At 38.5% G+C, this 19,849-nt stretch overlaps 1 protein-coding gene across 1 annotated transcript in view; it reads right to left on the bottom strand.

The window, feature by feature from the left end:
* The window catches only part of OFCC1 (orofacial cleft 1 candidate 1), a 193,761-nt gene that overhangs the window by 107,462 nt on the left and 66,450 nt on the right, over positions 1-19,849 (bottom strand). The window contains exons 10-12 of the mRNA XM_035319098.1: positions 19,709-19,785; positions 16,572-16,701; positions 14,112-14,351 (exon numbers count right to left, since the gene is read on the bottom strand). Coding sequence (XP_035174989.1) covers positions 14,112-14,351; positions 16,572-16,701; positions 19,709-19,785 — 447 coding nt within the window. The remainder of the gene's footprint in view (positions 1-14,111; positions 14,352-16,571; positions 16,702-19,708; positions 19,786-19,849) is intronic.

Genomic DNA, 19,849 nt, shown 5'->3' with positions numbered 1-19,849 from the left:
TGAAACATCTTTCTTTTATCATATAACACTCTACAAACATCATAACTTTGAATTAATTTTGCACACTAAAACAATGAAAAACTCTTTCGACCAAATCACGTATTTGAACAATTTTCCACTCCGACAGAAAATGCTGTGCACTTTATTCATGCTAATTTTGTGATTTCCTTTTTTTTCCCTGGCTTTCTGAAAGTGTTCATTGTCTCTTTATTTACCAGTAGTAGAATAACATTGCCACTAGAAAATTTTAAAACAAAATAACGAACCAACATTGGAATATGAGACGTCCCTGTGAAATCTTATTCAGATTCACCACTGAGTTCTTCTTGCAGCAACTTTGAAGGGTTCACCTACTTGATCACCTACTCTTATACCTAATGAGAACACATGCTTGTCCTCACTGAGTCATAAATTCTCCACACAGTTCTGGGAATGATATTGGTACACAATAGTAGTCTCCTTTAACTTAAAACACAAAAGCCCTTCCTGCAAAGTATGTGAACCTCAGGATAGAGTCAAAAAGGAATCTGAGGTGGAAAACTCAAACACACCAAAAACTTGTTAATACCCTTTACACTTTTTATAAGATAGGCAGAGTTATTCTTCTCAGCAGGTTAGAGCTGTTGAAGAGTGTAACCAATGTCTTAAGGCCCTGGAGTAATTGCATTCCCATGACAAAGACTTGAAAATCAGGGGTGAAGAATCCTGAAGTAATGAAGTTACATAAATCCCTCTATAAGATTTGCTGTGAGAAAAAACCGTGAAGCAGATGGCCATTGAGAAGAAGTAGAGGAGGAAGCAGGGCAAAGACAAAGGAATCTGATCCTATGCCACAATTTTAACTGTTCTTTAATTAATACGGGAGTTGATCCTAGTCCTGTTGAGCAGTTCTAATTCATTCTAAAGGACAACTAAAGAACATGCAAAATCTGGAACATGGAAGGTGGCTGCCATTATACCCCAGCTAACAGACCTGAAAGGCAGTCACCTGGAGAGAAGGGGAGCAATAGGTCAGCTACACCACTCACTCAGCAAAATATTTACTTCTCCACTGATCCTTGTGGTGGTTTTACTGTGCTAGACGGCTGAACTCCATCACAACCGCTCTCTCATTCCCCCTCCTTAGAAGATGCGGTGAAGAAGTAAAGAACAGCTCATGGGTTGAGATAAGGATAATTTAATTAAAGAGAAAAATAGTTATTAAGGAAATATTATTATTAATTAAAAAATTTAACTAAAGGGAAAAAGGGAAAGGGGAAAGGGAGGGAAAAAAAAAAAAAAAGGCTATGTGGAAGTGCACAGGAAATAAATTTACTCTCTACTTCCCACAAATGAGGGATGCTTGACCATATCCTTGAAGCAGGGCCTCAACACACGTAGCTGATGTTCAGGAGGATGGATGTTTTCCCAGCGAGAGACCACCCCTCCCCTCTTCTTCCTTTTTCCCCCTTTTATTGCTGAGTGTGACATCATATGGTATGGAATATCCCTTTGGTTGGTTTAGGTCAGCTGCCCTGCTGATGTTTCTTTCTCACTTTTTGCCCACCCCCTAGTAGGAGGGTTAGAGAGAGTCCTGATGCTGTGCCAGCCCTTCTCAGCAGCAGACACAACATGGATGTGATACCAGAGCTGTTCTAGCTACAAGTGCAGAGCGCAGCACTGTATGGGTTGCTGCAGGGAAAGTTAACATCCTAGCTAGACCCAGTAGATCCTACACATTCTTCTGGATTATTGAGAACTGGGATTTTGCCTAATCGCTTAAACTGCCTTGGATATTTCTCTCTAAGAGATATTATTTTATTATTTTAACATTTTCCACCTTTTATTTTTCCTGTTTCAGTCCTCAAAATTCTTATCAGTGTCTGCCTTGGTACATTTGCCTTGCAGAGATTCCCATTCAACCTTACCTTGTTTTACAGGGAAGGCAGGGAAAGAGGAATCTTTGCTCCTTCTCTCTCTTCCTTGTGAATTGGCATGTAGGCCATGATGTTCAAGGGTGTCAGCTGATTTGAGTACCTAAACTTCTGAGTGTCTTGTAGGATGTATCCTCAGCATTTTTTGAAACTCAGACCAAGACCTCGAAATAGAAACATCTGTCTCCAAATAGAAACAATTTCTATCTTTTTCTGAAGCATTTAAGGGATTTACCTACATTAATAATTTATATGTTGGGAGATGTTATGCTTCTATAGTTGTGGTATGTTCTAGATATTTTTGATGAGGTAAATATAAATTATTATTTATAATAGTATGCTTTTGTGTTTCAAGTTATATATTGTTATTGAATAATGACAATACAGAGGAAGACATTTAAGGAAATCTTTTAAAACTATAAATATTGTCATTATTACATAGTTGTACTTTATATTAATTATGTAAATATATTCTAAGACTTAGTGTAGACTTAAAGTGTAACAGAAGCATCTGTTCAAAAATGCCATAACCCTGTGGCAGCTGCTATTAAACCATTAACAGTATCAGGTTTCATTTAAACCAGATTTACCATTTTCTGTAACAGCCCGTGGGAAAGCTAAAAACATTAGGCACAAATTACTGACAAAAGAGATCCTTAATCAAGCCATACATTTCATTTGGCTAGCTGGGTGCTAGATAGTAACCTCTGTGCAACAAATTGAAGGTGGTGGTTACAAGGATACAATCAAAGACAATTACCTGTATTATTGAGCAATACCAAAGCATAAGCAGCTGCAATCACTGCTGTATCACAACATCCCCTTCAGTTTCTCTCTTGTTTCCTAGACTTATTCTTTCTCTAAGATCGACTCGACAGTATGCTCTCTTCTACCAGCCTGTCTATGAACAGACAGTGGTCAGGCAGGTGATGTAAGGGTAGTCAGACTGACTATTAAAAATTCATTTCTTTATTTTCTGCTCACTGTTATTCTTCATTTGCTGTAAACTCTCATCCTAGTCTTAGACTGCAAAATCACTCCTTGGGACTGAAAGCATCCCTTTGCGCAGTTACAGGAACTGGTTGTTTATGTCATTCCATGATCCAAACATATAATGAATAAAAAGAGGGATTTGATCACATACCTGTATGCTACAAAACCTGAGGTTGTAAGATTCATTCTGGGAGTCCTCACACCTGAACATCAGGTGTCTGATCAAGGCAGGACACATCTTGGCTTGCACAGTCTAATAAAACATATCTACCAAATAAGCAATTTCTTTCTGCTGAATCTATACAAAAATCTCTGCCAAATCTCTTCCTGTTACTCTATGCCAGTGTGCCAAGCACTCACACAAATGCCTGTGGGCTTTCATTTTCATTCCGACAGCTTCTGGGAGCATGATTTATACAGGGGAACTTCTGGTTAGGAATGGGCAGTCAGGCTGAAACAGAAGAGTCTTGAAAAAGAGGCTCCCCAACATCCCCATGCTAAACCCATTCCCATCAACATGGTGAACATGCATCTCCGCCACAGCCTGCTGTCCCACAGCTGCAGGGCCAGTCTGCCCCAGGAGGGAGCTTGGGGTTGTGCCACCAGCCCTTCTGTATCCTTCCTCAAGGCAGCGTCCAAGAACAAGGATCTGGGGCATGGCCAGCAAGACCCATAGACATGCAGACACAAAGGCATTTAGGCACCTTTGAAATGGCTCCTATGAAAATCCACAGTCCTTGAGAGTCTGCATGCCACTGTGAACTGGTGTCCTTGTTTGCAGGTGAGGGCAGGGAGCAACATGAATGGTAAGAGAAGGGGAATAGGCAAATTGCTCTCCCCTATGAGACCCAAGGTCCTTGGAGGAAACAAGAAGGGGTGCATTCTGGAGCTGTGGGAGAAGATGCATCTGCAGAGAACACTGCTTATCTTGGGGCAATGCTTAGGATCGGTATAAATGCCTGGATGGAATATTTGGTTCCTGAAGAAAAAAGTGAGCAGCTAATATTTTCACTGCTGGTAGCAACCTCTTTTGAGGCACCATTTTGCAAGTTAGTCCACAGGCTTGCACCACCACTGCTGATGTCCAAAAAGATCATAATACATAAATACATGGATCTAATCTATGACAGGTTATCTCACAGTTTCTCCTTGCACAGGTAAAAATTCCACTGAGGTCTGTGAAGTTGTACTGGGTCTGGCTGGGATGTTAACTTTCCCTGCAGCAGCCCATACAGTGCTGCGCTCTGCACTTGTAGCTAGAACAGCAGTGGTATCACACCAGTGTTGTGTCTGCTGCTGAGAAGGGCTGGCACAGCATCAGGACTCTCTCTGACCCTCCTAGGGGGTGGGCAAAAAGTGAGAAAGAAACATCAGCAGGGCAGCTGACCTAAACCAACCAAAGGGATATTCCATACCATATGATGTCACACTCAGCAATAAAAGGGGGAAAAAGGAAGAAGAGGGGAGGGGTGGGCCCTCGTTGCGAAAACGTCTGTCCTCCTCCCGAACACCGGCTACATGCGTTGAGGCCCTGCTTCAAGGACGTGGTCAAGCATCCCTCATTTGTGGGAAGTAGAGAGTAATTTCTTTCCTCTGCACTTCCACATAGCCTTGACTTGTTTTGTTTAGTTATTCCCTTTCCCCCTCCCTTTTCCCCTTTCCTTTTTTTTTCCCTTTAGTTGAATTGTTTAATTAATAATAATATTTCCTTAATTTTATATATATATGTATATATATATTTTTTTCCCCCTCTTTAATTAAATCATCCTTATCTCAACCCGTGAGTTGTTCTTTCCTTTACTTCTTCCCCTCCTCATCTGAGGAGGGGGAGTGAGAGAGCGGTTGTGGTGTTCAACTGCCTAGCACGGTAAAACCACCACAGAAGTGTGTAGCTTTTCCCAGTGGTATGAAAGCATCCTATGTCCACTTTTCCATGGTGTAATTTCTTCTGCAGATAGAGATGCAGTAGAGAATAAATAATGCTTGTGTGTGCCTGCACACGCACAAGTAATTCTTCTTAGTCTGCAGTTATCAGTGTTGCATTTAATTGAATTAAATCATAGTGAACTAAAATTATCTCTTCCCACTATTTCTGAATTCAACTGTTTTATATCAGTTTTATTGTAATATATCTTACTTCTCCATATGTCACCATAATTTCAGCAAAGAAATAATTTACTCTAGAGAGAGAATGGATTCTATTTGAATATTTCAATAAACATATCCAGGGTGAGGATCTGGGGCTTTTGTCTGACTTTCTGTTGGGTTTTAACCTTGTCAGAGAAGAAATAAACCTTTACCTCTCTTCTCTGCACCTTCAAATGCTTTCAATTTAGAAGAAAAAGGACAATAATGCCACTCCCTAATTCACATAGAAAAGGACAATAATGCCACTCCCTAATTCACATACCACCAAAAAAAAAAAAAAAAAAAAATGACCACTAAATATCTAGCACTCAAATGGATTAAACTAAATTAGGAAATGTAAAGGCAACTTGATGTTTACTTATTATATAGAAGACTCTTGCAAAACAACATACAAATTAATGGTTCATCATTTCTGATTATGAAAACTGTGGTAAATGAACCTTACTGGCATAAAATATCAGTGGAAAACCTTTTAAATAGGAGATGGTTCCCATCAAACCATTTCATTAACAAATAAATTGTTTCACTATGTAAAATGAAAAGTGCTGGAGATAAGGTTGTTACTGCTAAAACAGGGTAGAACTTTTATGACCAGATTTAAAGTCCTCCCTGTTTACATGCAAAGGTAGCACACAGGCAGATGGAAGGGCATTCTTGGGAAGTGTTTATGTAACTTTGAAATTTATAAAAGGCCAGAGGGGAGAAAATACAAACATGGACTGAGGTAAAAATACAATATCGGGTTATTAGGGTTTTCCAGAAGTCTTATCTATCATCAGAATGTCCTGGAGTAGCTGGAAACTTACTTCCCCGTCTTTCCATTTTTGCCTGCCAGTGAACAGGTATCTGAATACAGAATAGCACACAAATCAAAGGGCTGTGCAGATGTTGTGCAGATTCATTTTCCCATATATATATATGTATATATTTCTATTTTCTGAAAAAGAGAACCTTTGACCTTTCAAGCCTGACATAGGTCAATTAGGTGTCTTCTCTCTCTGTTGCTTGAGAGTCTCCTTAAATGCTGCTGTAGCAGCACTACTTTCTCTGTGATCCAGCACCCAAAATCCCCTGATTGTGGGGTAGTGTTGAACAGAAGTTTTTGTGGCGCAGCACCTGCAAGCTCAGCATTGCTTGCCAAGCCATGCACACCCAGGAGAAGTGCATTCCCTGGCTAAGGCACACCAATGCCTTCTCAGAGCAGTGCTGACTGCCCTGATGGAAACACCTCTGTGCCATTCAACAGTGACAATTTCCTACCACCTCCTGTTCCTCCAGGAGATAACTCAGGGCACAGTTAACACCGATTCTGTCACTTGCAGCTCTATTGCCTTACACCAGAGGACCAGAATCCAGCCTTTTATCTTTCCAAATACCAGGATATAAAGTTCACATTCTGTGAGCTTTAGCCTCTGCATCTGTTGCTAATTGTCCTGGCACATCTGCTGCTAATTCTTCTCTGTTCTTTGACCAGCAGGGAGTAGTAATGTATGGTACAGCCAGCACTAGCCTCCCTGAGAGTTTTGGGTGATATACCTCTGGCTTAGGTAGATTCTGACCTCATTGTGCAAGAGGAGAATTTGCCTTTGTAAGCTGAACACAGGAACTGAGGTTCCTTCTCTTGCCACTCCTGTGCCAGTTATTTATTCCTGAGATTTATTCCAGCCTGGTCAGAGCATCAGTTTTCTGTGATACTGTAGGCCACCAACACAAAACAGCAGTTTATTTCTTCTGTGTTGGGAAACACATACTTTGCTGACAGACCACAGGGAGCCAAGGAGCCCAAGAAGGACACTGCTCTTGGCATGTGGTGCTGAGATGCTCACCACACTCTCCATGCTTGGGTCTTCCCATGTCCCCAGAGCAGTAATGCACAGTTTTCCTCCACTTTTGGCTCTTCCCTTCCAGTTCTCTTTTCTGACACTGTTCTGGATTCTCAAACACACTTCACAAATCACTTGCTGACTTCTTAAGTTCCAATCAGGAATAGGACACAGTGACACTTCCCTGACCAGAAAATCTGTGTCACAGCAGTCGTCATGCTCCTGGATGGTCCAGACCTCACTTAGGATCTGTTCCCTTCTCCAGGACTCAGACAACAGCTCCTTCAGCAAAAACACAGGGGTATTGGCTCCTCCAAACAAATTCCCTTTTTCTTGTGCATTCTACTTAAAATCTGCATATTTAAACAGGTCCTCCTTCTCTCTTATTTTTTAATGATAAAGTACTCTCTGCATTTCTGTTGTACGGCTTTGCAATTAGCATCATGATGTTGTGTTCACATATCAGTGAACTGCACAGGTTAGAGGGGACCTCAAAAGATCACCAGGTCCAGTTTTCTATGGGAAGGAGAAGCCTGAATGATATTATCCAGCTCACCTGTACAACCACATTTTGAAAGCCATCAGTGATGGGAGCTGCACCATGTCCCTTTGGAGGTTGTTACAGTGCTTGATTGCTCTTACTGTGTAAATTTCCTTTCTTATATATAAAGATGAAATCTCTCCTGGGTGCAACTTGTACAACTTGATCCTTGTCTTCTCCATGTGGTTCCTTGTGGAGAGAGAGCCTATGTCCTCTTTGTAGACACCCATTAAGTACTGCGATTAGGTCCCCTTTGAGCCTTCTCTTTTTCAGGATGAAAAGGCCTAACTCCTTCACTCTTTCCTCACAGGGTAGGTAGATAACTATTTAAAAGATGAAGTGCTTCAAAGCCAGATATTTTAAGAAACAAAGTGCCTTCTGAGGATGTTTTTCTGGCTCCCACAGCTTGCAGATATGGACCAACACACAGTTTAAGCCATTTTTTAGTCCCAGAATGTCAGATCTGGTGAGTCATGGAATTGCTTCGCACACAACATTTTTACACTCTCATCATTTTTGTTGTTGTTGTTGTGGCAGATATTTAGTTTGCTCTTGGTGTCCTCAGTTGTCTGCAGTTTACTTGGAGCTAAGGACACAGCCAGAGGATGCTGCATTCTGTGTTTCAGCTGATCTGCCCCAGATAAGATATTGCACCCAACTGTTTCATCCATTGGCTCATACCAAGCACTCTTACAGATATAATTTCCCATTAATTAAGGAAGAGGACATACGGCGGTCCAAAGTAAAAGCCTGTGCCAAGACACTCCTGATTTTTAACATATGTCTGTTAGCTATTTCCAATACAGACCACATATCTAATCCTAAATTGGATGTGATGCATTATAATGCAGGCCACATTTCTGAGGTGTTTGGGCAGTATGTTTTGGTCTAAGCTGAAAGAGCACATGCAGTACAATCCAAGAACACTACATGAGCACAATGACTAGACAACATGCAACATAAGTCCAAATAATTACTAAAAACAAAAACTGGGATAAGCAGTAACGTTTTCCGTACGTAAATCAACTGCATAACACTTAATACAGTAGATGCAATAGATTCTACTATTATGCAATGGCTTTATAATGCCTGCACACCAGACTTAATGAATCCTTTCAAGTCTTTACACAGTGCTGGAAATGGAGCTTTCCATGTTGGTAAAGACCATCAATGGGCAGCAAAGTGCCCCAGTGCCATTCTGGGAATTCAGCTGGCTGCAACTGAATTGTGATTGGTACAGGATGACACTGTTTGCTGGACCCACAGTGAGGAGAAAGGCTCACAACCTTTTGGAAGAGGAACACTGCTGAAGGTCCAGCACCAGACTGAGCTGCCCCATGGTGTAAACAGCACCCAATCTGAGGGCTGCTGGCAATACACCATAAAGACCTGTCCCCAGAGGTGTGATACAGCCAGGACAGAATTTGCTATGAAAACACATCTTCAGGATCTGTTACAAAAAGATTGTTAACTAATAGCACCCAAAGACCAAAATCCCAAACAAATTCTGATAAACAAACCAGAAGCAGTCATAAGTATGGGTTCCTGCTGTGTGAAAAAAAAAAAAAAAAAAAAAATCAGAATTGCAGTCTTCAAATACATGCAAACATCCATCTAAGCTTAGCTTTTGCATTTACCAAAAGTTTCACGTAACACCTTATCATCCCAACTGCAAATAATTGCATCCAGGGAAAATTTAAGTGGCTCTCATTTTAAAAGTCCTCTGGCACTGCCATGCGTTATTACTTCCTATCTTTTTTCATAGTGTATCAGATTCTTATGTTATGTCCTATAAAGTGTCCTACAGCTAAATGTTCTTCATCTGTGCCAGTATTTAGCTCTAGAACAAAATAAGGGAGAAAAAATCTTGTGCTCTACTTTTCCTAATGATACCTTGTTTTGTAATTAGTAAAAGCATCAGAGTCCTTAGACAGCTACTGACATACAGAAAGTAAGATCCTTGAAATTGTTTCATCATATTTTAAGAATTAATACCTTAGGACATGTTAATCATTTTCTGAGATATGTAGTTTTCAAAATCCACTTCAGGGAAAAAAAATGCTGGAAATGACTAACAACAACAAAGATATGAACTTTACTTGTTATAAATCTAAATATGAATCTAAATATTACTAAAGTACTTGGACATTTTAAGTATTTAGGAGGCCTTAAATAAAAAATAAATCCACCTCATTCAGTGAAATAAAACATCCTCTTTTTCCAAGCAAAAGACTTAAATATATTAATTTTTGTAGCTATATTTTAAAATGAGTGTCAGCCCCTGCTAGATGACTGCATGATAAGTGTCCTGAAACTTTAGGAAAAGGCACTAAATTTTTCACAGCATTTGTGTTTCATTTTCAGTGTAATAAAAATATGGTGCCCTTTTAATAATGAATAATAGATCTGGTATGATTTACATGTGTGGATTAAATGTCATGTTTGAAAAGTTGCTGTTTTATTCATACTGAATTTCCCTCAAGTATAACAAAATGGTACCCAGCTACTGTTACAATATTGCTAGTACCTTGCCACACTGATATAAATATTAACTGGCTGATATACTCCTTAAAATCTACAGATACATGAATTGTTCTGTCACCAGCTCAGGTTCAGTATGCATATGAAGTGATTTAATGCCATCTCCAGTTCCAGGTACATTGGAGAAAATACTCCTGGAGCTCACATTCTTTTTGCCAAAGTACCGATTTTGAGAGCCTGGCACAAAAGAAGGCCTGCTGCCAAATGGGTGCAGTGGGACTGTGGTCAAAAGGCTGCTTGAGGAGCACAACACCAATAAAATTGGCCCTGAAGCTTCACACAGATGCTTCTACGTGCCCCAGCCGGAGCACGAGTGTTGGACTAGATGATCTCCAGAGGTCTCTTTCCATCTCAACCAGTTTGTGATTCTGTGATTCCCTTCATTAGAGCTGAACTGACATCCCAGGTGAATGGGTGGCTTAATGAATGTTTTCTAAATGTCACTTGCAGGCAACCTCATCAGCTTACAGTGTTATTCATAAATGCTGAAAATTTCCTACCTGAACTTCGCCTTCTGAACAAAATTTCACTTCCTAACAGATAATATTTTTCTGGGAAAGGTTTCCAGATTTGTTTATAATTTAATTTAAAAGTTTGCATATACTTGAAATAGGAACATTTCCTTCAAAATCACTTGTAGTAGGAGAAACTTTCAATATATACTTGAAATTATTTTTGTAATGATAACTTAAATTATAGGTGAAAAGAGTTGTGTGTTCTTTGTTTTGTTTTTTAAAGAAAGTGTGCCATTTTAGCCACACACAATTTTTATTCCATTGAAGCCAATTAATTTTTTGACTCTGAAAAGTGTGGGATATCTTAGTTATAATTGTTTTGTACAACTGTTTTGATGTTCACTGAACTAAGCTAAGTAAAGTGGACTAATTTTATTTTTCTGAGCAAAATCAGACTTTTGTGCACCACAACTTTTTTTTTCTGCTCTTAAAGTCATAATTAAGCTGAAAAAATGTAATCTAGACTTGCTAACACTGCACCAGTGATGTGACATGGATCCTTTGGAGTAATAAGGCATTGTTATAAATACACTGTGAGCAGAAAATGTTCACTGAATACCTAGGACTTAACTGTAGTAGGATTTTGGCCACTATGAGACACTGATAAGGAAATTATACTAGTAAAATCCTTGGACTGATGTAAAGATGACGCAGTTACAACTTTTCAGGCACGGTCAAAGAAAATCTAATTGCAATAACTGCCTTACCAGATGCAAAGTAAGCATTTCTGCTCTCCTATCCTCTTCTTACGCAACTTTGAATGCAAACTCGGCAAAACTCTGGCAGTGCAAGAGCATATTGAAAGCTTAAGAACAAAGCTTCTTTACCTCTAGTTTTAACCTACTCCTTTTTTTTTAAATCTCAGATTTAGTTTGAGTTCAATTTGTGTTAGAAGGTGAGAGAAACTTCAGGTTAGCTCCTGCTTCACGTAAACCAGACAGCATTAAATCACAGAAAGTCTACAGTCCCTTTGTATAAATTAAATGTATGAAAATATCCTTGAAATGTAGGGTCTAAAACAAATCTTCAGATCATGCTGTTAGGTGCTGTTCCTGAAATGTTAGAGTCATTTGAAACAGCAGTTACATTTTATCCCTATCCAAAGCATTCGTACATGTTTTGTCCAGCATAATTTATGTTAGAAAACAACTCGTGTGACCATCTGGCCTTACTGAAAACCAAATAAAATTCAACTGGAACTATTAGGAGCCACAGTCTAGTATGTAGTCAGAGGTTATTGGGGGAGGTAGGTTGACAAACTAGAAAGGAGGACAGTGAAGGAGGGGAAGGAAGGGGAGCTGGCAAGCTGGAGCAAAGAATGTTGATTAATGAACAAAAAACATTTCTGAAAGGTCGGGTGCCCAAGTCAGACTAGCCCTGAGGCAGATCTAACTTACATGACCAGCACTTTCTGTACACAGCAGGTAACCCATGCTGACACCAACTTTGCCGACATGACAAGGTTATTATTTTTGGAAGGATGTAGTGTTCTGGAACAATTTCTCTAATGTATTAGTTAAAACTAGGCTTTTCTTCAATATCAAGCATGCATGTCTTCCTTTTCACCATGTTTACACTGAACTCCTATCATTATTCTGGCCAATGAAAACAGAACCTTATTCTTCATCTGTGAGCACTTGCATTTCACCCCTGTAATACATCCCAGGGCAGAAGTGCTGTATTTATGATCGTGTTCAACCCCAGATACTCATCTGCATCTCACCAATAAGACCTCACTACTTACACTAAGTTTTGTAGTAGATGTTAATCATCTGAAGCATGAAACTTGCCCCATCTCAGCACAGATCTTAGTGGTTTCTTTTGAAACAGACCTTAAGATTTTGTGGTGATTTCAAGGTGGAAGAACAGAAAAGTAGAAATGTTCAGGATGCAACACCTATGTCTTTAGAATAAGCTGATGAAGGAGGTTTTCTAAAATTATGACATTAAGATTTTCTTATCCATTATACAGTAATGAAGACAGGGAATCAACAGGGGGTCATTTAGTTCAACTGCTCCTCCTGGTCCTGAATTTTAATTGGACTTCCCTGAGACCTGCACACTGGTTAACTAGACTAAAAATGAAGTTTGGTGAAGATGTCCTCTGTGAGATTCAAAGTGTACTTTACATCAAACTCTGCAGCAATGGTAGAACTACCAAACATTTCTCTCAGACCTTTGAATGAAGCAAAATTAGCCATCTCTAAGAAGTTTTTGAGGCGTCTGTACAACTCAGCAGATATTCATAGAAAAACAAGTATGCAGACTTTGCACATACTCCTCAAACATCCATATAAGATGTTCCTTTGCATTGTGGAGAAGCTGGACAAAAGACTGGTCATTCTGAACTAACTCTTGCTTAGTAGTGAGAACTAAGCCATGCAGTTTTGAATAGGGGATATTCCCCAGTGGGAGCAAAGCAGCAGGCGAGACCTAGGAGAAACACAATACTGAAAGCAAGAGGTGGGGCTTGCTGGAGTCATTCAGTAGTACTGCCATGAGTCTTTTTTCAATGAAATCTGAGAAGACAATACTTCGTCCTCCCAATTACGGAGGAATCTTAACTTGGCATCAGTGATTTCTCTGACAGTTATATGTATTTGTTTCAACATCATGTGAGAGTCACATTCACAATTTCCCTCTTTATATGCGTGATTCTTTTCATGCCAACAGCTGTATTTACAAACAGATTGTTCATTATCTATTGCAAATGATAAACAATAAACAGCAGAAAATGTGACTTAGAGACAATTCGCATATCACAAGCCCAATAGATGAAATGACCTATCCACAAGTAACTCAAAGCATCAATGCTGGACATGTAAATTGCTTTATCTGAAAGGAATAGGGGCTGTCTTTCTGTTCTGTATCTACATAATGCTTAGCACAGTGGAAGGGGTGGAGGACAAAAATCTGCCATTCAGGTTGTATTGTAAAATAAATAGTAATTGAAAACAGAAAAGCTGTCCTTCCTATTCTATCAATGCCTCATAACAGAAAAAGTCACTGAGAAAAAACAGGGTTGATTCCCAAACTGTAACAAAGCTTTTGTGTGCCAGAGAGTTTAGCTGAGACCAATGCTTCAACCAGCACTAGGCATTAGCTACAAGAGCGAGCAACTGACACACAACAATCCTGCCATGCACAGCATGCTTAGGCAGGAAAATATGTATGCCTCAGTCACAAAAGACAGAATAGAGCCTCAAGTGTTTGGGCTCCTTCCAAAATAATCCAAATGCTGCTTTTTTGGCAAATGGGGGTCAATGGAGCTAAAAACTCACAGAAGGATTTGGGCATTCATGTGTTTATATACACCCACTCGTTCATTTATTATTCTAAAGCTACTTTACTGAAATCAAATTACATAATTGACAAGCTGCATAGATAAGAGAGAATAAAAGTAATATTTAAAATTAGCTGACAATACTACATGATGTAGTGTATATTTGGCACTTTTAGAGTGAGTGATGAGGGTTAACGTAGGGGGGGCAAAATGCACCTTCCTAAATTGCAAGTTAAATTATTAAATAAATTATGAATATGATGGAATGAATTAAATATATAAGCCTGAAGGAGAATAAGCAGATGTGTTTTAACTTTCAAAGCAAAGACATCATACCTAAGACATGTTGCTTACCGTGTGGATACTTTGTCCAAAGTAGATTTCAGTGTTGTAGAAGTTTCCATCATGACTAACAGGCAGAGTGGTCCTGACCCAAGGCTGGTCCTTCAGTTTGGGCCACTGCAGTAAGTGACCACCTAAGCGGCTGAGAACGGAAACTTTCAGGGTATAATGGCCTCTGGGGACCTTATCTTTGACTCCCCTCAGGCATTTGATGTGAATTTCTATCAGCTGCGATGTCTTGGAGCAGTCAACCTAGAAAGAAAACTCTGAGTTACTGACTTGGGTTGAGCTGACTTTAACCATACAATTAACCAGAACAAATTTCTTCAGGAAAATAGCTACCAAGAAGCATGTTTCTTGTTCAGGCTACAATTACCTATTGCTAACTGAGGATCTGCAATTTGGGAGGTCAAAAGTCATAGAGATGACAGATTAAAAAATAATAGAAATACTGCTAATATAATCCTTCAGTTCAATCCTTGAGGGGAAGGTGGAGCTGTTGAAGTATGACACCAGAAACCATTAGTCTGCAATAGTAAAGCAGAATTCACTGGAAAGCAACACCTTCAAAAATACAGCATGCTTTGTAAGACAGGCACAATACTTGACATGATGAGCAGGCTGCAGGCACAGAGAGGCAGGGCACACCATGTTTTCATACTAATTATTAGCCTTACCAAGGCTATTAGTGCTGTGTAATATGGAGAGTATCCTTTCACCTTCTGATTATCATATAACCAGATTCTCTTAAAAATAGTAATTGAAGTGCAACACATGTTGAGTTTAATAACAACTCTCTACAGGCACCTTTATTCCAAGTCCAGACAAAGGGAAACATCTGCTCCTTGTTGTTGACAAGATGTTGTCTGAGTTACAGAATGTTTGGTATGGTATAAAAGCTGCGTTGCATATCTGAAATGTCTTTTTGTGTTTTTGTAGTATGCTCAGCTTGTAGCATGGAGGTTGGCAGAGGAGAACAGGCATAGTGGTATGATCCTTGCAAGTCTCACCTGTGTAATGATATAGAATCCATCCCACTATATCAGCGTACATATCAGTCTTTCTGGCATGTATTCACAAATACTTTCTGAAATACTTTCTAATAGTATTCCCAAATGCTTTCTCCAGGATCAGGCGTATAACAGGGAGTCCCAGTTTGGCTCCAGTGTTAACTTCAAAGAATAAAATGACTTCTCAAATAACTAATTATTTAGTGCTTCAAATCAGCAGTGATTTTTTTTCCCCCAACGAGGAATCAATTTCTTCCATTATTTTGAGAAAATATAGAGTAGTCTAAGAGTAGTCTTCTAAGAGTAGTCTTATTCTAGCTCAATAAGAGTAGTCTTCTACTAGCTCAATGTAACACAAGAATCCATGTCACATTTCAAAATCAAATGGCTACATTGACTAGTAGGTTTACTTCAAATTTGAGCCTACAGTAGCTAATAATCTCTTCTTTAATCCTGCCTTGGATTTATTTTAGAATAGATAGCATATTTCCATATAGATAGAAAGCTTCTGGAATTAATTTAAGCAGTTAAATAAACAGTTGAATTTGTTAAAGTTCTTTGTTTTTCAACACAAACCATACTTAACAACTAATCTGAATGACAATTATTTTCAGCTTAATTAGAAAATCTTAATTAACAATGAAGATTTAACCTTAATATTTTTGGTTTCTAAATCATATATAAAAAAAAATTAACACTATGTGAATAAATAAGACAATCTTTTTAAACCTCAAGGCAGGATTACTGATGCAGGCAGACTTCGTTATTAAACACATTCTAAATTAAACGCCTCTATGAATTTTATACTGAAATATATTGTGATAGTTTTGCATGCCAAATGTGACATTTTGTATTTTAGATTCATCTTCTGTAGTAATTTTGGAAATGTCATACAAACAAAGATTTTGTCATTTACCAATGGAATTACTATGCATGGCCGGTTAGCCATCTCTTTTCTGGCTTTTCTGGTTGTTTCAAGTCAGCAAGCCATAAAAAATCTTTATCTCTCTGAAACACAGCAATTTGGAAGATAATCGAATAGTGACTGGGGGGCAGAAATGCCAGTCTGAGGAATTATACCACAATCTCTCTTGCATTTACAACCTTTCTGAAAGCAAGTGTCAGTTGAGTAGGAAAAGGAGATAGAAGATTCATCATATTTCAAGGCTGTCTCATTTGCATGGTGGCATAGCTTTCTCATCTCCTGCTGAAAAACTTGGTTTGGCCAGCACTGACAAACTGTTTTGAAGAACTCTTGCCGTGCCCAAATGATTCATCATTAATAGCTTTAGACATTCTCTTTAACTGTATGGTTACTACTGCTGGAAAGAATATATTCAAACCTGCTAAATTCTATCCTCTTAAACCATAAAAGGAAATAAAATATAGGATAATGCAATACAATTGATCTAGTCATTTAGCAGTTTGCATCAGCAAAAAGAGCACTCATGGAGAACCTTACCTTCCCACAAAGTCTTGCTGCTCCATTTAATCCACTTTTCATGCCTGCAAGGTTATCAAAGCTGGCTACAATTTCTTCTTCACATCCATTCACCTTTGCTGTCAATGGCTGACTTCCTGCTCTGCAGTGGCTACAAAGGGAAGAGGGAAGAAGAACTGCAAAGAAATCAACTATAGTGCAGACATGAGAAACACTTGCCATTGGAACTGCATCACAGTTTGATGTTTTCCTGGAATATATCATAAACCCTGCAGAGCACCTAGGGGAAACAACAGTGTGCAATGCAGAGAAATGGATAGGCTTCAAAAAGTAACATAGGAAAAATACAGTCACAGCTCCAGTAATACAACCTTTATTTGTCAGTCTGTGCCACATGTTGACATAAAGGAACTTTTGGACTCAGATTCAAGATTAACAAAATTAAAGTAGAAAGTCATTGCCTCTGTTGACACTTTTAGGACCAATTGACAACTTTGAAACATGTTTTTGGGAATTATCAGTTCCTTAGGGATTGGGTTGCTTTTATCAATTTTAAGATTTTTTTCAAAACAATCTTATATCTTTAGATATAATTTTTTTATTTTTTATAAAACTATTTTAAAGTAGATTTATATAGATTTGTATATAATATAGATATATATAGATATATATACAATATAGATAAATTGTATATGCATATATAATTACATACATGCACACAGATTTTCAGCTGTATGTCAATCATTAAGCTTTCCTTGGCATTCATATGTTAACTTTTTGTTAAAGTAGCTTTTGGGGTAATTATATCACCATAAGGAATTTTTGTTTAAGGGAGATCCGCAGATCAAAACAGAACTCTGGGAAATGGTGTAGGTATAGACTTTTACAGGATACCCCAACACTACCTTACTTAATGCACAGGATTCACAAAATACATTGTAACCTATGGGAAAATCTCAATTTTTAGTGCACAGCAGAAGCAAATGGAGAACTAAGTCTTTTACAATAATCCCTACAAAGCTGCATGCTTTGGCAATCCTATCCAATCTCTCAACAGACACAGAACTACAAACAATTCCTCTGTCCCTACTCTGCACCTATATCTAAACAGTAATGGTATTAAGAATAATAATAAATAAATAAATAAATAAACCTCTGCATATCTTCTGCTGGTTTCAAAACACTTCAGTTCTTCCACAATCCATTTTAAAAGGCTGCGGAGAGTCTGTTAGCCACACCAGTGCTGGTGGTGCTCCAGACACAATTGCAGGGGGAGCAGGGAAGGCAGCAGAGCATGGAGAAAGGAGGAGTGTTGGCTGCACAACAGCTCTCTGGAGCTGGAGGCTGAGCATGCCATTTGTGGGCCAGGACCAGCCATAGGAGCTGTCTACAATGTGCTGAGAGTAGACTTGCAAAGCTAGGAATAAATAATTGCATCAGGTACAACTGCAGTTCAGGATTAACTTGAACGTATACAACATAAATGACCAAAGAGACAAGTCCTTTTATGCTATCAAAGTATCAGCTAAGTTTTTAGTCACCACCAAAAGAAAAAGCTAAAATCTTTTGTTGCTCATTAAAAATAAATAAATAAATACAATTAAAAAAAAATCCCCAGACTGCACTTTTGGAGCATTCCTTCAATATTTTCTTACTAGCTCTAGGAAAATTCAATTCCAATGTCTTCATTCTTGTTCCCTCCTTTCCATGCTATATGATGATGTGAGAAGTAAAGTTAGCACTGTTCTTTATCAATAAAACTATTTGCAGGGACTCTACAATCATGCTAAACATCCCAGTCTTGTGCCCACATGCTAGCTAGATAGCACATCATTCAAAATCCCCTCTTCTGAAACAGGTAGTCCTGTCTCCAAATTCTTGACACATTGCTGTAAACCAGTTTCTACTCAGACCTTGCTTATCCCCCTTTTTGTTTTTAGATTATTTTAGAAACATATATAGAGATTTGCATCAGCAAAATTGTCAGTGACACATAGGTCAACAGTTTTGCAGATTCTTCTACCAGTAAAATTGAATCATGTATATGCACAGGCAACAGCTGAATTAGCTGGAAGGTCTACGTAGACATTAGCGCCAACAATATAACTGGGAATTTTGCCCAGGCCACAACTGACCAAAACTAATGACAATAATCTGTGGTGTTAAGGACTGAACACAAGAAATGCATGGTCAACCAACCTCAAAAGTTTTACCTTTGAGTTGCATTCAGGTAAACTTGGGTCCAATTTCCTTAACTGGAGGGAGTAGAAGATGCACCTTGAAAGTCACTAGCTAGCTCCTAGAGCTGAAACATCTGAGAAGTTAACTTTTATCCTCAAGAAGTATGGTCTGTTTGGAACTTTGCACTTATTTAGTTTCTCATGATGGAAATTATTTCAATTAATTTGGTTAGAGCTGCATTGACACAGGAGTTCATTAGGACACTCATTTGCTTGCAATTCAATTTAAAATTAAATACACTTTGTTGTTGATTATATTACTTTTAAACTACTGTATCTATTGCCTTTATTAGCTGTTAATACACAATTATGAAGGTAAACAGTTTTCATTACTGAACATCAAACATTTAAATAACCACAGTTGATCTCTTTTCGGCTTGCAACATTTTCCTTTTTTCTCCCCTTTTGTTGGGTATTAGATTCAAGAGACTTATTTAGTCAGTAAAATTAGGCATCTTTTGTGCTCACTAGCATGCTCATCAATTGTCACAGTAGAACAGAGCTTCCTCAGCTGTATCCATGAGAGTTATTTATTTCCTCTATTCATTTCTTTACAGGTATTTTAATACATGTTTTTATCTGAAGGTCATGAAAATATTGCTACAATTCATATTTCCTTTACTCTCTTAGGGTAACTCTTAGGCAGGGATTAAGGAAATTATGAGAAGGCGTTAGGTCACTTTCTGAAGCACACTGTGTATATATAGCACTTAAAAATTGCAGCCCAGGCTGCGTATCTGAAAATGGAGGTAACCAAAAAACAGAGGCCTCTCTTTCACAAGAACAGGCTTAATTTTTCTAGGTCTGAGGTCCTTTGTCTGGGAGAAGTTCCATTCATTAATATCTGTAAAGTACTGAAAGGCCTTTGGAGGGAAAGCACATTAGTTGGAAGTACAAAGTAGTTGTTATCTGACATACCTTTGAAAGAGCTCATGAATCCTGACTTGTATCTTTTGTTTGTTCTGGTGAGACACTTCCTTATGGTACTTTGAGACCTACATGCCAAAAAAGGAAAGGAAAGGAAAGGAAAGGAAAGGAAAGGAAAGGAAAGGAAAGGAA

This window comes from Oxyura jamaicensis, chromosome 2 (genome assembly GCF_011077185.1).
Source record: "Oxyura jamaicensis isolate SHBP4307 breed ruddy duck chromosome 2, BPBGC_Ojam_1.0, whole genome shotgun sequence".
Classification (NCBI taxonomy): domain Eukaryota; kingdom Metazoa; phylum Chordata; class Aves; order Anseriformes; family Anatidae; genus Oxyura; species Oxyura jamaicensis.
Note: the sequence above shows the minus strand (reverse complement) of the source record. Positions and strands in the feature narration are given on the sequence as shown.